Source organism: Camellia sinensis, chromosome 7, assembly GCF_055761805.1.
Source record: "Camellia sinensis isolate YWXY chromosome 7, ASM5576180v1, whole genome shotgun sequence".
Taxonomy (NCBI): Eukaryota; Viridiplantae; Streptophyta; class Magnoliopsida; order Ericales; family Theaceae; genus Camellia; species Camellia sinensis.
The window spans coordinates 155,184,242-155,207,662 of record NC_138967.1 but is presented as its reverse complement, the minus strand read 5'-3'; the positions used below and the strand labels follow the sequence as shown (position 1 = coordinate 155,207,662).

The following is a 23,421-nucleotide window of genomic DNA, read 5'->3' as shown; positions in this document are numbered from 1 at the left end:
CAGTCGGGTTGCAAAATTACAGAATGCCTGCATAACTTCTCAATTAAAGGATATGGTCAATGATCCTTGCCTCGATGTAAAAGTGGTGATTTTTACTTATCTTATTTCAAACGGTTTTTACTTCTTCAACTCATTAGCTGAAATTATATGATTCTTTCCAATTAATGTATATACGGTCATTTGGTTAGATAGTATAATTGTGAAACTATGAAAATGAGCTTCATAAAGAATTATACTAGACTGTTATTAGAAGGTCCCTTATCTCAACTGTCCTCATGTCCCATATATATCATCTCTCCATAATACAATAGGTCTTATAGATCTAAACATGATTTTTTATATTTTTTGAAAAGAAAGATTAGATTAAAAACATTCATTTCTCTTCATTCACCTAGTAAGATTAGATTTCTCTGACATGTGATGTGATGAAAATTGATTGTTATATTGCATAATTTGGTGTGTGTCTAATCTTAAGTAGGTCAGACACTGTTTGAGGTAAGTCTGGCTTTGCTGAAAGTGCAGGCTGGTTGCTGGTGTGTTGAAAGGGTCTGAGAGCTGCTGGTGCTTTGTTTACTGGTTGTGTTGAGTGTACTTATGCTCTCCTTTTGTTTGTTGGTAGGTATTGTTTGTAGATTTTTCTGGTTTTGGTTGTGCTATTTGGTTGGTGACTCTCCAACCTTGGCAGTGTGCTAGCAAATGATTGGGCTCGTATGGTGGTGCCAACCTAGTCGGGATTGCTATATCGAGCTGTGATGCCTCGATAAAGATTCTTTTTAGTTGTTATAATCATCATCAGTTGTTATAATCAATAAAGATTCTTTTGCCAATCCAAAAAAAGAAGAAAAAGAAATCATTAATTTTTTTGACTCTTTGGAGGTGGAATGCCCTGCTTTGATCTCAATACTCGCAACACTTGCTCACTAGATCTGTTTGTGTATCTACATGTGTATTGATGTATTTGGGCTTCTTTCTCTTTGGTTCTCTCTGTTGGTAATTTAGTTGACTAACAAATGTTTTCCAGGTCAATCTGAGAACCCTGAAGTTAATGCAGAAAGGTCAAATGCTCAGCTTGACACAGGAGTTGGTATGGGGAAATTAGACGATGAACATGACGTGGTTTTTGGCCTTTCTTTCCTACAGCAGGTACTGCCATTTTGCTTTTTCTTCCACGAGTTTATTAGATTGATAAAATTTGAATTTTAACATATTAATTCTTTGCTGTCGTGCCTAATTTAGGAATCCTAGTCTCTTGGTTGCTAGGTTTCTTTTTCTTTTAAATAAAGTTTTCTTTTCTTTTCTTTTATTTTTCTTTGTTAATTTAGTAATACTTTTTCTATTATTACTGATATTGCTGGCATTTCCTGGGTTATTTTTTTTCTTGCATGTTAACACATTTGTGATGATATCAGGGTACTAGTATATCTCTGATCCTTTTGGCCTTTATTCTTTTATATTGTATATAAAGAATATTTTGGAAAGGGTTAAACAATCTGAGGTTGTTTGCTTGGCTTGAGGATGATTTGATTAAGTAGCAGGAAACTCCTAGGGTGACGTTTCTTACTTAGAAACTCAATTTAACAGTGCTAAGTAAAAGAGAAACCTGCTCCCGTAGTGGAATAAACTCAGCCCAACTATGATAGAACTGTCAAACATACAGATCTCAAAGAAACGAAAAAATAGTTGTTAATTTAGTGTGTAGTTCAAAATTTGACCTCTAGCATTTTTGTATAGTTATACTTAATTTTTGTTGGAGTATATTTGAATAAATATAGTTTCGTGCAACTAATATTTGATCTTCCACTTTCATGAGCACACATATCCTATATCTAATAGGCACGGTATATTGACTTCAGTTGACAAAAAGCTTCAAATTTCAACGCCGTTGCAGGAAACTCTTCCTTCGCTGGAAACAAATTCAAATAAGAGTCATATTGATCAGCTTGAAAGTGGTGGAGAATGCTCAAGCCCTTTAGATGGACCAATCAAAAGTGGATCATCAATTTCTGCTAGCTGTACTAGTTCAAAGCCTGATTTTTCAAAGTTAAAAGGTGAAATATGCTTGGACAACCTATCAGTTAGGGAACTTCATGAAACCTTTAAAGCAACATTTGGACGGGAAACTTCTGTCACGGACAAACAGTGGTTGAGGAGGAGGATTGCCATGGGATTGGCCAACTCTTGTGATGTTCCAACTATAACTTTTGTGATTAAAGATAACAAAATGGTGAACAAAGGTAAAGAAGAAAGTTTTAAGAGTGTAGATCATACCCCTGCTAAGGTTCTGTCAGTTGGAGTGAATGAAAACTGTGGAGGTTCACCAATTGGATGCAATAACCAAATAGAAAATCCTCAAAATGCTTGTGGCAAGATATTGACAGATCCTAGTTTAGAATATGATTGTAGTGTTGAAGATTTGAACAGTGAATAGAGAGCAGCAAAAAGAGTTCGGAATGGAAGAAGCAAGCGAATGTGCGAAGCCATCTAAGGGTAACTTTCATGCTACTGCTGCATGAATGTATATATTGGGAATGTAAAGTTTAGTATGTAGCTTTTACCTTGTTATCTTGCAGACAGTCTTGTTATTTTTTTGGTGGGGAAGGTTAAGTTGATTCTGTGACTTCTCTGTGTCTGTCTCTCTCTGTACTTGACACGATTGTAAAGAAATAAAGTTGTCTTGTAATGTTTATGATTGATGGGGAAATGTTCCGATCTTTTACATTTCATGGAAACTGAGAGTGTGAAATGTTGTACTTTTGTCCCAAATTCCCAATAGCTTTTGCTAATCAAAGCCCTAAAACTAGTAAGGGCACTCGTGCCCCAGTAAGTTATACTTTTGCCGACTAAATAAAGTAGTCGGTGTATCACCAAGCACATTTGGCGACCAAATAATTAGTCGTTAAAATTATTAATTTTGGAAACCAAAGGATTTGGTCGCGAATAGGTCTATTGCCGACTAAAGTTTTAGTTGCGCAAACATTTCTTTTGGTCGCGAAATGCGACAATTGGCGACCAAATAATTTGGTCGCGGAATGTGACAATTGGCGACCAAAATATTTGGTCGTGGAATGTCACAATTGGTGACCAAACTTTTTGGTCGTTGAATGTGATAATTGACGACCAAACTTTTTGGTCGCGAAATGTATCAATTGGCGACTAAGATATTTTGTCGGGAAAATATCACTTTTCGTGACGAAAGTGTTTTAGCGACTAAATGAATTAGTCGCGGTAATGATATATTTAGCGACCAAAAATTTAGTCAGCAAATCCGACTTTTCCCGACCAACAAAAATTTTGGTCGCGAATTACTTTTGCCGACCCTCAATTGGCGACCAAAGTAGCGACCAAAAAATTGGTCGCGGATAACTTTTGCCGACCAAAAATGGGCTTCTAGCGACCAATTTTTTGGTCGGCAAAAGTGTTAATTCTTGTAGTGCTTTTCACCCTTGAGAGGCTCACTGGGCAGAAAACCCGGAAGGGTGACCCAAGCAAAAGTTAGAGCAAGAAAAAGAAGAAAAAGAAAAGAAAAAAAATGAAAAAAAAAACAAAAATGAAAGAAAAGAAAAGAAAAGAAAAATAGAGCTCGCAAGGTTGAAAACCTAAAAGGGCGGCCTTGGCAAAAGTTAGGGCACAAAAGGAGAGTGTCAACACCCGAGTGAACCTCAACCCAGAACTACGTACAACCCGATTCCCATGTTTAGGATACGTAGGCAACTTCATCCTGAAGTTCGGCCCCAACTATCTTCAGCCTGTTGGGCTCATCTATGTTGATTGGTTTGTCCTTGTTCAACTCGGCTATCTTATCCATGTGTAAATTGGCTTGTCTTCGTGCTCATCTTTGTTTAAAAGCGGACTGTCTTATTCCGTTACAAGATTCAGTTGCAAGACAATTCAAGTTCAGATCTGAGGTTGTGCATCTCAAGAGTAAGTTCCACATTGGTTGAGTAGTGGCCATTTGAAAAAACAGTTTTGAGGATTTTTATTGAAGTTGACTAATTCTCTCAAAAATTACTCCATTTTTCCAAAATTGGAGCATTTCTTGGACCCAAAAAAGGAAAATTTTTAGTGCTCACAACCTAACTTGCATGATTTCAAATCATAAAATCAAACAAGTATGTTAATCTAACTCTCATGTTGGCCGAAATTGTTTTAGCAGAAGCCAAAAATAAAAAAAATGTCGAAGTAATGAACTAGGGGCATAGTTGAGTCAGGTTTCTGTCTTTTCTCCATTATCAACATACTTGCCAGAAAAGGCACCATACTTTCCAGAAAAGGGTAGCATATTCACCAGGAAAGGCACAATTGAAGCTAACAGCAGAAGGCCAAAAGCTCTCTTATCCTCCAAACAGTGAGGTATCAAGCCAAGTGCAAAGCACAAACTGGAAATGGAGCGGGATGTTCGGTTTCTTCATCTGGACGACCACACCCAAATTGGCATCTAACCCGGAATGGGGACGTAGAAAATGCAATGTGTGAGACCAATCAATTGTATACCGGGCCGGTGGGACATGTTGTAGCTCATCTTGGTCAAGTTAAGTCATGGGCATCATTAACTGATGACAGTTGCAAATCTGTTGCGCATCCTATCGCATCACAACCCCTCTGTGGGAAAGTTCACTAGTTGTGAGCGAAACAAGGAGCATCTAGCAAAATACTAGGGGCAAGAGCCCATAACTTCCTGTTTATCCATCAACCACCCAGGGGAGGGATAAAAAATAAGAGAGTAAAGAATAGAGAGATGTGCGCTGAGAGGAAAAGTGAGAAAATTCCTTTTTAGAGAAAAAGAGATTGAGTGCCAGAGTGATATGAGAATCACAAATAAGAAATGGTGGGAAACAATGCCTAGAGAAGTTGTGGCTCATCATGAACTGAGGCCTCTTGCCATTGGAACATATCTGAGTGTTGTGTTTGTTGTTTTTGTTTATCTCGAGTCTCGTCTTGAGTCGTTTAGCGTGTTTGTGTTGTTGTTACCTTGTCTTTCCCTTTGTTGAGTCATTTTAACTGTGGTTAGTCGTAGGCTCAATACCCAGTTAAGAACTCGTTTCTCAATTTCAATTTCAAAAATAAATCATTTTTAGAGTGTTGTGTTATTCTCTGCATATGTGCAAAACAGGATTTGATCTTTCATAAAACTGCAGGGTTCAACCCAGGTCATGTGAGAACAATAAAACCAGGACCTATCTGAAGCTATATAGGTTCCGGACTACAAAGCAAAAGAAAAGAGGGAAAATTTTGAGCATCTGAGTATGTTTCAACTTCAGCAAAGTCCGAGACTATATTCCAGGTGCACCTTCTCAGGCCTCGCCCTTCTCTGGAGTATGAGTGTACCTCGACCCCAAGTTCAAGCCTGCTTCAGGTCATAATGGCAATTAAAGCAGCATGCAAATGTTACCCCTCACCAATATGAACAAGGTGTGTCCTTTTTGAGTTAATCACGTTGCAAAGTCCTTCGAGTGGTAAATTCGGGGCACCAAAGTACATATTTACCCCCTTTCTTGCATAGAATGTGCTCTTTCATATACACTTCTGTTGCATGCGTGCTGCGCATCGTTTATGATTCTTGCATAGAATATGCTTTCAATGTCGCATAGAATATGTTTGTCTCTTGCATAGAATATGCTTTCAATATTGCATAGAATATGCTCTTGTTTCATGCATAGAATACGCTTTCAATGTTGCATAGAATATGCTTTTGTCTCTTGCATAGAATATGCTCTTGTTTCATGCATAGAACATGCTTTCAATTAACATCATGCATCTATCGCACAATAATCTCATTCAGTACATCTATTTCATAACTTCATATCACTTGCATTGTCTTGTGCACTTTGTGGTTATGTATCACCTACACTGTCTTGTGCACCTTGTGGTTGTGTGTCACTCGCACTGTCTTGTACACCTTGTGGTTGTGTATCACTCACTGTCTTGTGCACCTTGTGGTTATGTATCACTCGCACTGCCTTGTGCACTTTGTGGTTGTGTATCACTCACACTGTTTTGTGTACCTTGTGGTTGTGTCTCACTCGCACTGTCTTGTGCATTCTTTGGTCTAGGAGACCTAAAAATCCTGCATTTACACTCGTGCTTTCTTGCGCATCGCACTTTTTTGTGCAGTTTACACTCACGCTTTCCTGCGCATTGCACTTTTTTGTGCAGTTTACACTCGCGCTTTCTTGCGCATCGCACTTGCCTGTGCAATTTACACTCACGCTTTCTTGCGCATCGCACTTTCTTATGCAATTTACACTCACGCTTTCTTGCACATTTATTCACTCTTTCTCCACTCGTGTGAGGCGCAGGTGGACGCATTCACACTTTCTTGCGCACTTATTCCCTCTTTCTCCACTTACGTGAGGCACATTTGGACGTATTCGCACTATTTTGTGCACCTTGCATATTGCACTATCTTGTGCAATCATATTTGTTTCGTGCATTCACTTGCATTGCACTGTCTTGTGCACATTGCATTTTTGTATCATTCGCACTATCTTGTGCATTGCAATTCAATCGCACTATCTTGCGCATCGCACCGCCTTGTGCACCTGTATAGCTCTTTTTTGTGCATTCACTCTACATCACACTGTCTAGGAGACCTTAAATCCTCTAGAGGTGCAATTCCTTTGGTGTTTGTCATGCCCGAATGACTTCCAGTGGTCTAGTATAGCCACCTGCCGGTGTTTGCGGTGAGTTTCTAAGAGATCAACTAAGACGGTGGAACTAGATTTCGAATGGCTGATGCCTAGAACGCAACTGTTCGGAATTTTCGAGACTAAATCTGGTTTAAATACCCAGGGGTGTATCCTCGGCTTGAAATCTGTATGGCAGCCTCATAGGTTGAGGTAGCATGTATGCGCATCAATTCTGGATACTGAACCAACCTAGTCTGTCACCCTGTTGGAGAATAGGGAAAGCTGCGACCATAGCCAGGGAGAAAAGTAGTACCTATGGTTCGGAAGTGTAGGATGCAGAAGAGGAAGATCCCCATCAGCGTGAGGTGAGTCATCGCCGATTGCCCCTGTATAGTACTTTCACTTCCCAACTACTTCGCATTTCATCATCTATTACGTCTATCGTGTTGCATATAGTATTTATCGCATGCATCTATTGCATTATCTATTTTATTACTTACATCCTTTCCATGTTAAGCTTAGTCTAGCATGTGCACATACATTTCCTTCATTGAAGCATGGTTCTGTGATAATGTGTACGCGCCTATTCTACTAAGAGAATTGTGGTCTGAGGGTTTCTACACCTTTTCTGTGTTAGACGAGGTCTGTTTTGTGCCCATACCTTTTCTAGGGAAAATGTGGTTTGGCTTACATCTTCTTTAATACATCCATTGCATCCATTGCATTGTATGTTGTCTTGTTGCATTTACCATTTTGGATCACAATCTTTCCTCAGTAGATCATTCCTCACTTATATCATGCCACCCAATTACTTGTATTCCTTCTGCGAAACACACAGTTCTGTACGTGCACACGCCTACTCCACTAAGAGAATTGTGGCTTGAGGATTCTGGCCCCTTTTCTGTGTTAAACGTAGTTTGATGTTGTATCTCCATCCCTTTATGATATTTGTGTGGTTTTGCACTGTTTGTGGTTTGATGTTTCAATTACATTGTATATCATGTGCATTGTTTCATTGCATTGCATATCGTTTGCATTGTTTTGTTGCAATGTGTATCATTTTGCATTCTGCCCTAGAACTATGCTGGTTTGATTCCTTGCAAAGGGATACGTAGGCAGCCGGCGGGCGCAATCGTTCTTTTTTTTGTTTGCTTGTTTGTCTGAGTCTTCGGCCTTGTCAAAAATGAGTCATCTCTGGGCTTTGACATTCACTCCCATTATTTTATGACTTCCGAGTTCGGTCAAAGAGGGGCAACTGTAAACACCCCATTTTTGACTGACCTCAAGACTTGGACGTCATCATTTGTGCACTTGATGATTGTGCTTCTTTTGAGTGCCCGAAGTTCTCGACAGAATGCCTTGTCTTTGAGCCTCTAAAACCTTTTTGTTTTGTGTTTGTTTTTGCGCCAAACCTTGGTTCTTCTTGCCTGGAAGGGGGAGGGGCCTTGTCGGCCACTTTTTGACAATGTCAGCCACTTTTTGTTCCTGTCGGCCAGTTGAGGTGGCCGGTTGGCTACCTAAAGTGGCCGATGGCCATTTATTCCCTTTTTCAAATATTTATTTGCCAGTTGTGCCAACTGTTGTTCACTGAAGCTCATCTCCATACACGTGTATGGAGGGATGAATACAAGCTCTAAGCTTGATTTTCTATATATAGAGGGGTCTCTCCCCCATTTTGAGAGGTTGGATAATTTTAAGCAAAATTTCTCCCTCTCTCTCTAGAATTCTATCTCTCTCTCTCTCTCTCTCTCTCTCTCTCTCTCTTCTTGTTTTGTGCCTTCTAGTTAGAATTCTCTAAACATTTGCACATCAAATCTTAACCAAATTGGACCACCTTGGAGCTGAGGTCCCTTGGAGCCTAATTTGAGCTATTGAAAGGTTGTTTGAGCCCAAAAGGGGGCCTGTTTTGTGATATGCTTCAAGAGGTAAAGGACTAGCCTTGTAAGCTTTATTTTAATTACTTGTTTGGCCATCTTTTTATACTATTTTTTGGCCTAATTTTTAACTACAAAAAATTCTGATTTTTTAGCCTTAACATGTTGGTTTGAAGCCATTTTGTGCTAAGGGGTTGTTTATCCTTCTTGTTGCCTAATTGTGAAGCTCTTTGCACCATCTTTTGGCACATTGAAATCAAATTTTTTGGGCCTTTAAACCACTGAAATTCAGAGTTATTACAGTGGTGAAAAGCATGTGTGAAGTCCAAAAATGGAGGGGTTGGCCTCCCCTCCATGTGTCTCACTTGCATGCCTAGTTAGCATTACATGGTAGCATGTTTTTGTAGCTTGTGTTAGCTTAGTTTCAAGCTTGTTTTAGGCTCTATTTTGGCATGTTTCAGCTCTATTTTGGGTTGGTTGGAGCATTTGTTGCTTGCTTTTTGTACTTGTAGTACAATTGAGCTTACTAGTCTAGCCTGCTTAAGGATTTAGCCTATTATTCTAGCTTGTGTTAGTTTAATTTTAGAATGTTTTTGCTACTATTTTGGCCTACTTTAACTCTATTTTGGGTTGGTTAAGTCCTTCGAGGCTTGTTTTGCAAGGCTATAGTGTCATGGTCTCTATTAGCTCAATGTTTTGAGGCTTTAAGCATGAAGTGTTTGAGTTGCTTGCATGTTGTAGCATCATTTTACATGTAATTCTAGTGTATATAGCTTTGTCACATGCTCATTTATTTCACTCTTTCATTGTTTTTTAGAGTTGTGTTTTAAGTCTTGTTTGTAAGTTAACATGTGAGCATGTTTTCTAGCATTTTGTGCTTTAATATCAGCATGTTTTGGCCACTATTTTGACTGGTCTTAACTCTGCTTTGAGTTAGTTTGGCCCTTTGAGGCTTGTATTGCATGGTTGTTATGCAATTTCTTTCGCTAGCTTAATGTTTTAGGCGTTGTAGCATGTATTGCATGAATTGATTACATGATTTAGTGTCATTTTGCATCCCATTTCAACACTAAAATCTCTGTCATCTCCCTCTATTCACTTGTGGTTCAAGCCCTCTTTCCATTAGAGGACAATCACCTTGGACTTAATCGATTAAAGGACTAATCGGTAATGTAAAATGTGTAAATAAAATAAACAAAGTAAAAGAGGCAAGATAAGCATCTTTGTGTTGCATTGCATGTGTTTGGATCGGACGTTAATCCGAACACGAGAAAAATGGGACGTTTCATACTCAAAGTGATAAAACGTACCACTTTTCTTTGTCATCGTCACCCTTGATCATGAATGATAGGGTGGTGGTTGTTTTGGTCTTGTTTGTGCATTCATTGACCTTTTACAAGCTTGGTTCTCTTGGCTTGAGAGCCAAGAGCTGCACTCCTTTGAGATTGAGAGATGATAAGGAGGGTAGCAGTACACATATTCCTTGAAAATGCTTTGTTTTGCCTCTGTTTGCTCTCTGTTGCAGCAAAAGAAGAAGTCCAGAAAAAGGGGGTGGACGACCGGCCACTTGAGCTAGCCAACCGGCTAGTTGAGGTGGCTAACAAATACTTTTTTGTAGCTGACCGGTCACCAGTGAATTTTTGCACAAATGTGCTGCTGTGTTGGGGCAGAGGCAATCTGGAAGTTGGTTCAATTTTCGGAGATCAAACGAGTGCAAATAGAGGCATCCAATGGCAAGGCAAGAGCATTTTCGGGTGGAGCAAACAAGCATGCATGCGTCCCTCGCCCTCGAGGCCATTTAATTGCTTTAATTAGTTAGCGTAGCTAATTATTTAATTCAAGTGTTGTACTTAATTAGTTTGTGTAACTAGTTCTTCAATTTCAATTTGTTGTAATTAATTAGCTTTGAATAAGTTAGGTAATTAGTTTCAATTGTGTTGTAATAATTGGTTAACTAGACTAGTTAATTTGTTTGTTTGTTTGTTTTGTAATAATTAGCTTAGTTTAGTGTAGCTTAGCTTATTTATTCGAACTCTCCTTCGCGAGGGTGTAATGTTGTAATAATTGTGCGTGCGTGTGTGCATGTCTTCAAACCCCACGTCTTTCTCCCTTTTACTTAACCACTTTCGATGGTTAGTTTAGGGTCATTTTCAATTAGCATACCTTATTCTCGCATGTTTCCATCATTCATTTGTCTTGCATGCACCGAGGCTCGGCGCATCATTCAACCTGCATTGCAATTTCAACACTTATTTGAATATGTGTTTCACAGCATGTTGTTCAAATTGTATTGTAGACAGCCTGAACTCCGCTCCACGCATGAGGACGCGAATTGTAGTTCTAGCTACTACAGTTCGGACTCCTATCACGGTTCTGAATCTAATCTCACAAAGTGTAATGTAAGACAGATATATCACCAAAGAGTCCAAATCCGGCAAATCGTTTTGGAAAATCGATTTTAATCAAAAAATGCCAAACATTGACTGCTTTGCCAAATTTCAGAGTCGCCACCTAAATATTTTGTTTTAGGAAATTTAGGAAGCCCTGACTCGTGCCTAGGCCACGTGTCCGTCATCACCAAAGTTGCCTCGGCTCGGGAACTTGGGTACGAGAGGGGAAGGTCCTAAAATGAGCACCCCCGCTCGCCCGATCAAAGGATCGACCTCTACTAACATGATATGTTGTTTTTGAAAACACATGTGTTCTTATTCCGATTATTAGCCTAGAATTACTATGTGATGCGCACAGCATACAAGTATAGACTAAATCACTCGATTTGGAACAAAACATCTCATGTTTGTTTTTTTAAAATGGTTTGAAGTTGCTACCCTCAAGTAGGCTAAGACGCGGATTTGCCACCCTCAAGTGGGCTTAGAAAACATGATTTGCCACTCTCAAGTGGGCTTAAAACGCACATTTTGATAAATTGTTCCAATTCAAGCAATGAAACCTTCATCCACAGGCATTCATGCAGTTATAGTAGTTAAGCAAATAGCCTCATGGCAAGCATTCTATCATGGCAGTCACATACACACATGCAACGATGCTAAAGCGTAAAAGCTTACCTAGTACTCCGAACCAAAACAGAAGCTAGTTAGTAATCAATGCATGATCCTAGCTATGTCAACCATGCCTAATGCAACACATGCAAAAAAATGCAACTAAGATAGGCTCGACTATTCTAAGATGTCATGTGAATGCAACTTGATAACATGTATTCAAATTGGTATTGAAATACAATGTAGTTTGTATGATGCGCCGAGCCCGGTGCATGCAATACAAATGAATGATGCACGCATGCAAGCATAAGGATGCTAATTGAAATATGTCCTAATCTAACCATCAAAAGCTAATAAGTAAAAGGGAGAAAGAAATGGGGGTGGAAGACATGCATCAAATTTCCAACTGTGCAAAAAGTTATGCTTGTTTTGGTGAAGCCGCTCAGTTTCGATCCTACCCGGATTTATGCCGAACTTCTCCTCAACTAGTTTTATTCTTTCCTCTCCCATTTTCTTCAACTCCAAATCCCTAGACAAGGTGTTTTGAAAGATTTTTCCAAGATTTCATCTCTCTTTCATTCATTTCCACTTTGTCCTCGCTCGGTTTACCGAAAAGTGCAACATTTAACAAAATACGAGCGTCGAAACATCGTAGGAACTTTATTTCAAAAATATTTTGAAAGAAAGGGTTTTAAGGTCTAAAATATATTCAAAATAGTTTTGGTCCAAAATGAGGTGTAAGGTTGGGATTTGACTCTCCTCTTGCCGAAGGAATCGAACCTTTGCATTGTACAACTTTCACCACCAAGTAAGCAATTAGTGACACCCAAGTCTTAAGGGCGGTCAAAAATAAGGTGTCTACATGTATCATATGCCATATTAGTAGCCGAGCCTATTAATTTCATTATTGCATGTGTTGCATTAGGCATCTTGCATAGTTAGTATCATGCATTTTTCTAACTAGCTTTTGTTTTGGCTTGGAGTACTCGGTAAGCTTTTACGCTTTAGCATACTTGCATGAGTATGAGTGTTGCCATGATAGCTTGCTTGCCGTGAGGCTATGTGCTTACTTGCTATAACTGCATGAATGCATGTGGATGAAGGCTTGATTGTTTAAATTAGAACAATTCGATAAATGCGAGTTTTAAGCCCACTTTGCGAAGTGGCAAATCATGTTTTAAGCCCACTTGAGGTGGCAAATCCGCTTTTTAGCCCACTTGAGGGTGGCCACTTCAAACCATTTTCGAAAACAAACTTAAGTTAAATTTGTTCCAATTCTTGCAATTTAGTCTATACTTGCTTGCGTGCGCGTCACGTAGTAAAGTTAGCTAATAACCGAAATAAGAACACATGAGGTTTATAAAACAACATATCATGGTTAGTAGAGGCCGATCCTTCGATCGGGCAAGCGGGGGTGCTCATTTCAAAACCTTCCCCTCCCATACCCAAGTTCTCGAGCCGAGGCAACTTTGGTGATGACGGACACGTGGCCTTTGGCACGAGTCAGGGTTTCCTAAATTTTCCCAAAATAAAATATTTAGGTGGCGACTCTGTAATCTGGCAAAGCAGTCCATTTTTGGCCTTTTTGATTCAAAATCAATTTTCCAAAACAATTTGCCAGATTTGGACTCTTTGGTGTTTATCAGTCTCACATTGCACTTTGTGAGATTAGATTCAGAACCGTGACAAGAGTCTAAACTGTAAGACCAATTCAAGCTCTCCAAAAGGGGGGGCGCGAAGAAGTCGAGTCCACACAGAGGTACTGGAAGGTAGTGTTTATAGCGATCCTGATTTTAACCCAATTCTTGTGGTATTCCAAACTCGGGTTTGATGCTTTCATATTGTTGTTTACCTCTTTCTTCCCTTGTATCTATTTGAAATGCCTTTGGGTTGTTATGGTTGCGTTGGAAACAGGTTGGTTGCTTGTTTTTTCCAAACCTTGTTGCCCAGATTTTTGCCTCTCTACTCAAGCGACCATCCTTTCGCTCAAGCGGGCTATGTACATTTTGGTCCTCCACTCGAGCGGCCTTTTTTGCGCTCGAGTGGGATTTGCAAACTCTTAGTACTTTGCACATCTGCAAAAGTGCTGGAGGGATGTCTTTCACGCTCAAGTGGCATTTTCTACGCTCGAACGGGTGGGTGCTCGAGCATCCTTTCTTGAGCTTGAGTGCTTGGTCTGTCGTTTGCAAAAAAATATTGGAGGTGTGTACTCTATGCTTGAGCGGGTCTCTTCTTGCACTCGAGCGAAATAAATTGTTGTGTCTGACGCTTGAGCGTCAAAGTCTCCTCTCAAGCGAACTGCGTATGTATCAGATCGTAAAAGTGACTTTTTACATCACTTTTTCATCTCTTTTCATCCTAAACCCTAAAGTTGAGAGCCTCTCTCTCTAAAATACTCTCTCTCTCTCTCTCTCTCTCTCTCTCTCTCTCTCTCTCTGCATTTTTCCCTAGATTTATTGATTTCTCCACCCTTCTTCTTTTGATAAAAAGATAGAACTTCTCAAGATCTTCCATTTGACCCGATTGAAGTTAGATTTCGACATTTTTGGAGCTCCACCTTTGCTCAGCTCATCTTTTCTCTTTGAGGTAAGGATTTTCTACATTTTAATATGGTTTTTAACTTTGTTATTTGTCTATTGTGTAACAATAGTGGGATTTGGGGATGTGAACAAACCTGGGGTTTTGGTGAAATGTAAAAGAGGGGTTTTGATGGAAATGAAATAAATGAACATGGGGTTTGAAAATGAAGTCATGTTGTGTCAAAATGGGTGATTTTGGTACTTGGGTTGATATTTTGGAAATAGGGACTCTTGCCCTAAAATGACTATTAAATCTATTTTGTATAAATAGTTGAAATTTGTGCTGTAAACATGGGATTAAGTGAGTGTTGAAATGGACGGTGGAATTGAATATGCAATGCTTCACACCCTTGAATTTTGGATAATTTATCTATCTTGAGATTGTATATCTGTTTAGAATTTTCGTGAAATGGCAAGAGTAGTGCTTTTGTAGTCTACGTTTACATGGGTTCCGGTTTACGGTTTCTTGCGAACAAAATTTTCGTAAAAGATTGTAATTGTCATGAGACTCCCAAAGTTATGATTCACTGCCCTGTTTTCTGTTGTAAATGAAGTGTTTTCATGAATTGGAACATAAACCTGGCATTGCATGGTTCCGAGAAGAGATATAAAATGTTTTGGCACTGGCACGAGTATTGCATATGCATTCACCTTATGGCTTTGTCAAGATTCATACACTACGTTGTAATATCTCTACTGAGTTTTGGCTCACCCTATGTGAAAAACCATTTCAAGAGCTGATGATATGCCTCCACGAAGGACATGACTTAGGAGGAACTTGGAGCTGAAGGCTTTTTTTTGTTAAATGTTGTATTTTTTTATTTATTTATTTATTTATTTATTTATTTTTGTATAAGCCTAGGACTTTAACTGTATTGAGCTTTGACTCACCTTGTTGTAACCAAGTACCACCTTGAAAAGTTGCATCCATTAAGGCATCAATTTTGTATAGCCTTTCATTTCATCTCTATTATATGGGGCATATGCTGTAGATTCAAGATGTAGGTTTATGAATGTATATCGCATATGTCACCTTTTTGTATATTAGACTCTGATTAATGAAGGCTTATTATTTCATTTGTGTTGTTATTTATTAATTGCCATGGTATGAGTTATTGTTATTATTTTCGGGACATTACACCACTCATTCTGACGTTACTACTTATTATGAAACAACTTACTACTCATTTAAACTTACTACTCAAGTTTAATGGACTAGTAAGCGGGGTTTTATTAAATAGTAAGTAAAGTCTAATGAAATAGTAAGTAGCTTCATTAAGTAGAAAGTGAAATCTAGTAAGTACCAAGTTAAATCTAATAAATTATTGAAACCGCCACATCCACACAAAAATAGGTCCCCCGACTCCCCCGAATAACATGGGATATTTTTTTTGTATAATAAGTCAAGTCAAATGAAGTGGTATTTTTTTCAGTACTAAATGAAGTCTAATAAACTTTTACATTTTGTTTAATAATTTAAAATTCATATTTCTAATTTATTATTTGTCAGTTATTGTGACTCTACCTACAATTTGTTTTTATTCTACTTACCAATCAATAGTAACTAGATTTTATTGAGTAGTAATCATATTTGATTGAATCGTAAGTCAAGTTTGATGGAATAGTAAGTAGAGTATGAACGAGTAATAAGTAGAGTCTGGTTGAGGAGTAACTGAGGTCTAATTGAGTAATAAGTAAAATATCATTAAGTACTTACCATTTATAAGTACAATACTTATCATTTGTTTTGATCCTACTTACCACACATTGTGACTTTACTTAACACTTAATATTTCATTATATTTACATTTTTTGTATTTTACTATTTGTTGCTAATCTACTTGTCACTTCTTGTAACAAGACACAACTTTATCAATAAAATAACTTAGTATTGTATAACTTAAAATTAATTTAAAATTGTATTACACAATTTTAAACTAAATCGCATGGTTTGATTAATTTTTTTTAATACATGATTTAGTCTTAATTTTTAAAATTGGCGACCCATACTTCATGATTTGATCCATAATTTTATAGTAACGATTATGATTTGGAACCGAACACTACAACAAAGTGCACATTTGATGACTAAAATTGGCGACTAAAAAAAATTTAGTCGCCAAAAGTTGGGGAATTGGCGACTAATAAATTTTTTTAGTCAACAAAAGTAAAAATTTAGACACTAATTTTTTTTAGTCAACGTATATTGATTATTGGCGACTAAAAAAAATTTAGTCGCTAAAAATTCTAGAATTGGCAACAAAAAAAAAAATTAGTCATCGTATATTGAGTTTTGGCTACTAAAAGCATTTAGTCGCCAAATGGAAAGTGAAAAATTATTTTTTTATCTTTGGCAACCAAAAATTTGGTCCCCAAAAACTTACTTTCAACGATCAAAAAATATTTTAGTCACCGTAGTTTGAGTTTTGGCTACTAAAACCATTTAGTCGCCGAATGGAAAATAAAAAATTATTTTTTATTTTTGTTGCCAAAAACTTAGTTTCAGTGACCAAAATTTTTTTTAGTCGCCGTATACTGAATTTTTGGCTACAAAAATTATTTTGGTGTCGAATGGAAATATAAAAAATTATTATTTATCTTTGGCGACAAGATTTGATCACCAAAACCTTATTTTCAACGACCAAAAACTATTTTAGTTGCCAAAAACCAAAAATTTTTGGAGCCAGACATTTCAAATTTTGGTGGGATTTTATAAAATGAATTGGCGACTAAAAATATTTAGTCGGTAATGGTGTAATATATATATATATATATTTGGTTCCCAGACAACAGACCAGTACCTCTGTCTCTCTCTCTTCAGCGTTTCTCTCTGCCTCTTCTGTTCTCTCAGCCTCTGTCACTCCGCTGCTCTTCTCCCCTCCCTCTCTCATCGCCTCTCCACCAGTTGTGCCTCCGCCGCTCCTTCTCACGGTCGCAGACAACTGGAGCACTGATTGCGAGCTCTCTCTCCTCTCTCTGTGCAGTTCGCATATTGACCCAAAATCTAGGTTGGTGATTAGGTCTTCTTCTACACCATTTTTCTCGGTATCGATAGAACCATCAATGTTTTTCTTCATTGAAATCGTTTCCTGTATATAATCTAGAAGATGAGTGTAGATCTAGTCGCTTCAAATACCCACAGGAATCTCGATGAGCATATTGCACAGCTTATGCAGTGCAAACCTTCGTCCGAGCCGTAGGTACCTCTCTCTCTCTCTCTCTCTCTCTCTCTCTCTCTCTCTCTCAAAGTCTTCATTTTGAAAGCTCTCTCTTTCTTTCCACTTTCCAAGAAAATTTTCAGAATCATCCTCACACCACTCTCTGTTTCTTCCTCTTCTAGTCTTTTCTGTGTGTATATATATATATATATCCATATATATAAATCAAAACCCATTAAAATCTAATGGCTCGTTGCCCCCCATGAATTGTTGGTTTGGGAAGTTGTTATGGCTTTTCAATTTGTTTGTTTGTTTGTTTGTCTGTCTTTTTTTTTTTTTTTTTTTTTCCCTTCAAACTGTTTGATAAAATGTCTCTTAGGCTTCTAAAAAATCTAATCTACTTTTGTAGCTGTGGTGGTTTCAGCACCATTTGATGCCACTGGCAGAGTATCAACAGTTGAGTCCCAATTTGAAAGAATGGATGATATGCACAGTACCAACATTGAAGAAGGTGATTGATCTCCTTCTAGAATTCTATTAATTGCAGATCGAAAACTGTTACCATAGATGTATAGAAACTCAAGGGCATATATACAATCTGCGAAAACTGTTACCATAGATGTATACCTATATTTACATACCTATAAAGATTTTAAAATTATTAATTGAAGATCGATATTATAGTGAACATGATAATTTTGGTTAATATGCATAACCTCTTATTAATTTTTTTTTTTTTTTTTATAAAATTATGGAATCAATTTAAACATATCATGCTTGTAACTTCGAAAGAAAGTTGAGTACTTGAGTGTCGTAATTGGACTCCAATAAAATGATGAGGTGTATGTTAACATGTTTAAACTATACAAGTTTTTGTGATAAAATATTTTTAATTGCTATGTATACTTATGTATACTTTATATATGGTACTAAGTTAAAAATATTTTTAAAACACTTTTGAATTATGAACTAATATAAAATTTAGTTAGAATAACTTTTGAGTTTGGGATTGTACAGAAGTAAAAATTTTATGATATATTTTTTAAATCAAAATGGGACCTATAGCTATTTGTTGTTGCTTTGTAAGTTGCCAATGGTTCTATTATCTTGCTTCTGACATAAGAATCTTTTAAGCTTTTAAAATGTGAAGTTATTAGATTGGTGAACAATTTAAATATATAAATCTTCCTGTATACTTGTGCCTATTATAATAAATTCGTCCGTTCATTCTCACATAGAGAAAGTGAGAGTGCAAGTGGAATCTGAAGTGTCTATTCAGTCTATTGATAAAAGTTGAACATGTATGACATGTGCAACCTTCTAGACATTCTCATACAATTAAAGGATCCTTGCGATTATATTATTTTTCTAAATGAGCAATATCAAGAGATTGAAGAGATGATTGTTACGTATGATGAAGATATTGGCGATTTGTAATATGGTAAATGAATTGGTACAAATTATTAATTAGATATGAGATCATGTTATACCTTTTTTTTAAAAAGTTTGAAATCTAATGAGTATTTTTTTTTAAAAGATAAATAAATAAATACAATGCTATTGCAAGAGGTTGTGATTTGAAAAGAGTATTGTTCTTACCAATGTCATAAATATAGGTTTATAATTATTATAGTGGTATTGTGACATTTTTATCTTTTGCTTCGCCAAACAAAATAAATTTGATTTGTAAGTTAAACAAATTTATCAATGGTTTTAAACGAATTTCTGAGTAATGATATTTAAAGGTTCACCAAATATTATTACCTGGCTTTATGGATAATACTATTAATTTATGCATACAACTCAAGGTCAGTGGGAGCAATTTATTTTTCTTGATCCTTTATAGCGATGGAATTTTACTTATTAGTAATAATTTCGAATTAATACTTGATGTGAAGATATTGTTGTTAATAAATTTTTGGTATAAAATATCTTGATAAAGTATTTTATGTGTTTGGCATTGAGATACTTGAAAAATAACTTAGAGGATTATTTGTCTCATCTCAAAGAGCATACCTAGATCACATTTTTACTGAATTTAATATGCAAAATTGAAAGCTTTACGTTGCTCTTCTTAATGATCGAGATTAATTAAGTAACATTCAGTATTCATAAAATGATTTTGAGAAAAAGTTCATAAGGAATGTCTTGTATGCTAGTGTTGTGAGAGTTTAATGAATTATGAAGTTTGAATTAAACTTGGTGCATATGCAATTAGTTTGTTAGACAATTATTATTTTAATTTAAGCCTTGATCATTGGGTTGAAAGACATAAAGTGACATGATATTTATAGTGAATTAAAGATTATACAATTAGCTATGGAAGAATTAATCATGTTAATATTATTGGTTGTATAATGTCGACTTTGGAAATTGCTCAAATGATATATAGTGTTTGTTACTGGTTACATTTTTTATGTTTGCATGAGATCTTGTTTCATGAAAGAGTTTCATAAAATCTCTTATAATTTTTTACTATACAAACATGTTTTAGAGTTCAACTTGAGTTATGTAATTAAAGAATTTTATTTCAGAGTTTGGAATTGTTAATTTCATCTCCAAACCTATAAAGATGTATTATGATATATGGTTTTAATTTTCTCTATGAAGAATAACAAAAACTCTGATGGTGTTAAATACATAATTTTAAAGTATTTCAGAATTGCAGAGTTGTTAAAGATGATATTCTTTATGAGCACATGTTATAGAATACATACTAGTTGATCCTCTAAATATAGGGCTTAGGCCAAATTTTAGTTTACTAAATATATTGAGCATATGGGTACTTTACAGTTTTTTTATGTGCTTGGTTAAAGAAATTTTTACCCATGAATATTATCTATGGTATATTTCTGTTAATAAAGTTTAATGTGTTTATTCACATTTTGTTTATAGTTATGTGTGTGTACGCATAAATGGTAATTGTCATATATGTATACCTCTTACATGAGCTCTTACAGTTATATTTTAATTTTGAGATATAAAGATTAACACTTTGGTTCAGAATTATATATGGATCCATAAAGTATGATGCTTGGTTTAAAGCATGAAAGACCTCGATTTAGAGGAATAAAGGCTTCTTTTGGAAGTGTAAAATGGAATAAAATTCCATGTAGGGTTTTGTCAAGACCATACAGAGGACTGAATGTGGAATTAACATGCTATATAATTTTTTGGATCAATTATGCTAAAATTCCACACTACACTTTATCACATATAGGAATCCATGTTGGTGAGATATTAGTGTTTGTAATTGTGGAAGGTGTTATGTTGTTCAATAGCATAATTACCGCTACAGTTCGATATTAATATTTCTCATTGAACGGGATTCTGTACTGAGATGTTTTTATTCTGAATCATGTTTATGTGGCCACTAAAGTTTTTTAACCCGAGAGTCATTTTTCTTAAATAAAATATTTTCTTAAAGTAGTAGTCAATGTTGCCTAAGTGGGAGAATGTAAGAATTTATTCTTAATTAGGCTGTCATTGACTATATTTTGTTTGGTTTGTGAAAAACGGGTTGAACGTGATTCAGATAGATTGACTGGTATGAGCCCAAAATTATTATTGTGATCTATAAAGTTTGGGCCATGGTCATCTTAGTGTATATATTATTTTATATGTGGATATGTGATATGGAGGTGTAAGGCCTGTTTTAAGTTATTTGGGTGCCTTAATGGGAGGGCCCAGTAATTGTTTTATTTAGGCCCAGTCCCCCCTCCTATCCTTATTAGGGTTTACATATATCTATATATATGTAAATCAAAGGGTTGTCAGCTCCATTGAAAAGACAACAAAAAGATTAGGAGAAGGAGGGGAAGAGCTGGTGCTAAGGTTTTCCAATTGTGAATGCCATATTCTTTCAAGGAAGCAAAACTCAAGACAATAACGGAATCAAATGGTATGTATCTGAGTTTATATTTTAGTAGTTATATTCATATTGTTTTGATTTCTAGTATATAGATCCAAAAATCTTACAGCAACAACAGCCAGCTTTGCATGTGGTCACTCTACAAATAACTCGTTCGGCACATAGAAGTAAACAAGTTCACGGATTTTGAAATTTTCTTGAGGTTGAATTTATTTCAAATTTAAAAGTGAATTTAAATGTTATCTTTGGGTTCATGAAACCCATAAAGAATTTTATTTCGATAATTTAAATTGTTTATTTTGTAAAATCATGGTTTATCATTTATAAGAAAATAATAAATAAATTCGATTAATTTGATACTTTTAACATTTTCATTTTATCATATTTGTCTCAAAAAAATTTATAATCTATATTCAAAAATATATTTGTCTTCTATTTTTTGAAGGCAAACGCTATAAAGTGAAAATATTATAATTATTATATTTAATTTTTTTATGAATGAGTCCTATAAAATAAACAGTTCATATCATCGCAACAGAACCGATGAGTCTCATGAGTTTGAACATAACAATCAAATTCAAATTTAAATTTGGGAAAAACTCAATTTTTAAAAAAAAATACAATATCGAAAGATGATGTTGGAATATGCGATTGAGATGAAAATAAAAATATATTAAAAATTGAATAATTTAAACGGTGGAGCCTATACTTTCACTTTTCATTTCTTTTTTTTAAAAAAAAAAATTTAAAGCAAAAAAAATAAGAAAAAGTGGTCCCAAATTGTCTATGATATAAATAGGGCCTTGGGCATATAGAAATAACAAGTATACAAATTATGAAATTTTAAAGACAACCTGTCAAAAGTTGTTGCTACAACTAACTCTACAAAAAGGTTTAGAGCGGAGCAAAGTGCAGCCACTCCAAACCAGAGTCTTGGAATTAATTCTCATAGCTTCCTTTGCAATTGTCACTGTTTTCATCATCCTTCCCTGTGAATACATAGACGGGAGCCCAATACCGACTCTCATATTCAGGGGACGTCCTTCTGTATTCCATGCGTTCGTAGCATTTCTTGTGTTTGCCTTCTCTAGCTCATTGAACACGTTGTTAATCCATAACAAGCCATTAATCCTCGCCAGGTTCTGTCAATGCATTTCAATTGCTTCCATGATATTGGCTCTCTCTTTGTTGCTTTGGGCAATGTTAAATTTCACAATTTTTGAGTCATCCATGTAACTTAACATGGTTCTGATTTTGTAATTTTCACTATGTATGTTTGTCTTTGTGTGTGCAACTCTGCTATTGTAATGTAAAGATATGCATAATCATAAATTTGAATAAGTCGTATAGTGTTATATATATAAGGGGTGAGCAGCAGATATATCGATCCGTTCAAACCAACCAAACCGAATCGATTCGCCGCATTTTGGACGGATGTGTAATGACGAGCAGACTGTTGCTGATTTATTTTTTCCAATCCGCCTAGTTTTGGACGGATGGCGGATTTGAGGTTTTTTGGGCTACAACCGAACCGCTAAACCGCGATCATCCCTAGTAATTTGTAAGACTTTATGTTTTCAATTTGTTTAAATATTCTGTTTGTATTTTCAATTGAAAAGGAGTTTAAATATTTTGTTTAATATATTCTGTTGAAAAAGAGTTTTCAACTTAAGTATATTTTTTTAATTGAAAAAAATAAATGCATGATTTATCTATATTTTTTTATTTTTAAATCTAACACTAAAAATAATAAATAAAAAAGATGATGTATGTTGGTTGGCTTTTATTTTCAAAAACATATATAGATGTAACAATACAGAGGGATACAATTTCTACTACTATTCTGTTAATGGTTTTGGTGGTTTGAATTGTTTTTATATTTTAAGAATCACAGATTATAATATTTATGTAATACTTTGTGTAGATGAATCATGTTGTGATTGTAATATGTAGATGAAATGTGCAATGATTGTAATATTCTAAAATTTCAAACTTTCTTTCTTTAGATGAGGCATGTAGTGATTATAATACTTTTTTAATTTATTAATCATAATACTTTTTTTTTTTTTAAGGAAGCGCACAAGTTGAATTATGTTGAAAATTTATAAAATTTTAAACCGCCAAATCGATTTCCATCCATCTGCCAATCCGCTCGATTCACATCCGCCGGATTGGCAGACGGATTGTAACGCCCTCAAAATAAACCCATAAAACATACAATATTGACATGCTTAGACATAAGGGAATAAAGCATAATTACATTTCATCAGAGTAATTCTTACAAATGTATTACATGTTGACAACAAAAGTAAAT

The 23,421-nt window shown here is 35.8% G+C and overlaps 1 protein-coding gene across 1 annotated transcript; it reads left to right on the top strand.

Annotated features, from left to right (window-relative positions):
• Positions 1-1,027: 1,027 nt before the first annotated feature.
• Positions 1,028-2,701, top strand: LOC114320648 (uncharacterized). The gene is made up of 2 exons (XM_082879625.1): positions 1,028-1,143; positions 1,889-2,701. Exons 1-2 carry the CDS (start codon positions 1,087-1,089, stop codon positions 2,426-2,428), a joined length of 597 nt encoding a protein of 198 aa, XP_082735751.1. The 5' UTR covers positions 1,028-1,086; the 3' UTR covers positions 2,429-2,701.
• The last annotated feature ends 20,720 nt before the right edge of the window (positions 2,702-23,421 follow it).

Excerpts from the sequence above, each read along its gene's own strand:
- LOC114320648 (XM_082879625.1), top strand. The coding sequence starts at position 1,087 with ATGGGGAAATTAGACGATGAACATGACGTGGTTTTTGGCCTTTCTTTC. Across the intron at positions 1,144-1,888 it reads GCCTTTCTTTCCTACAGCAG|GAAACTCTTCCTTCGCTGGA; the intron begins GTACTGCCATTT and ends ACGCCGTTGCAG.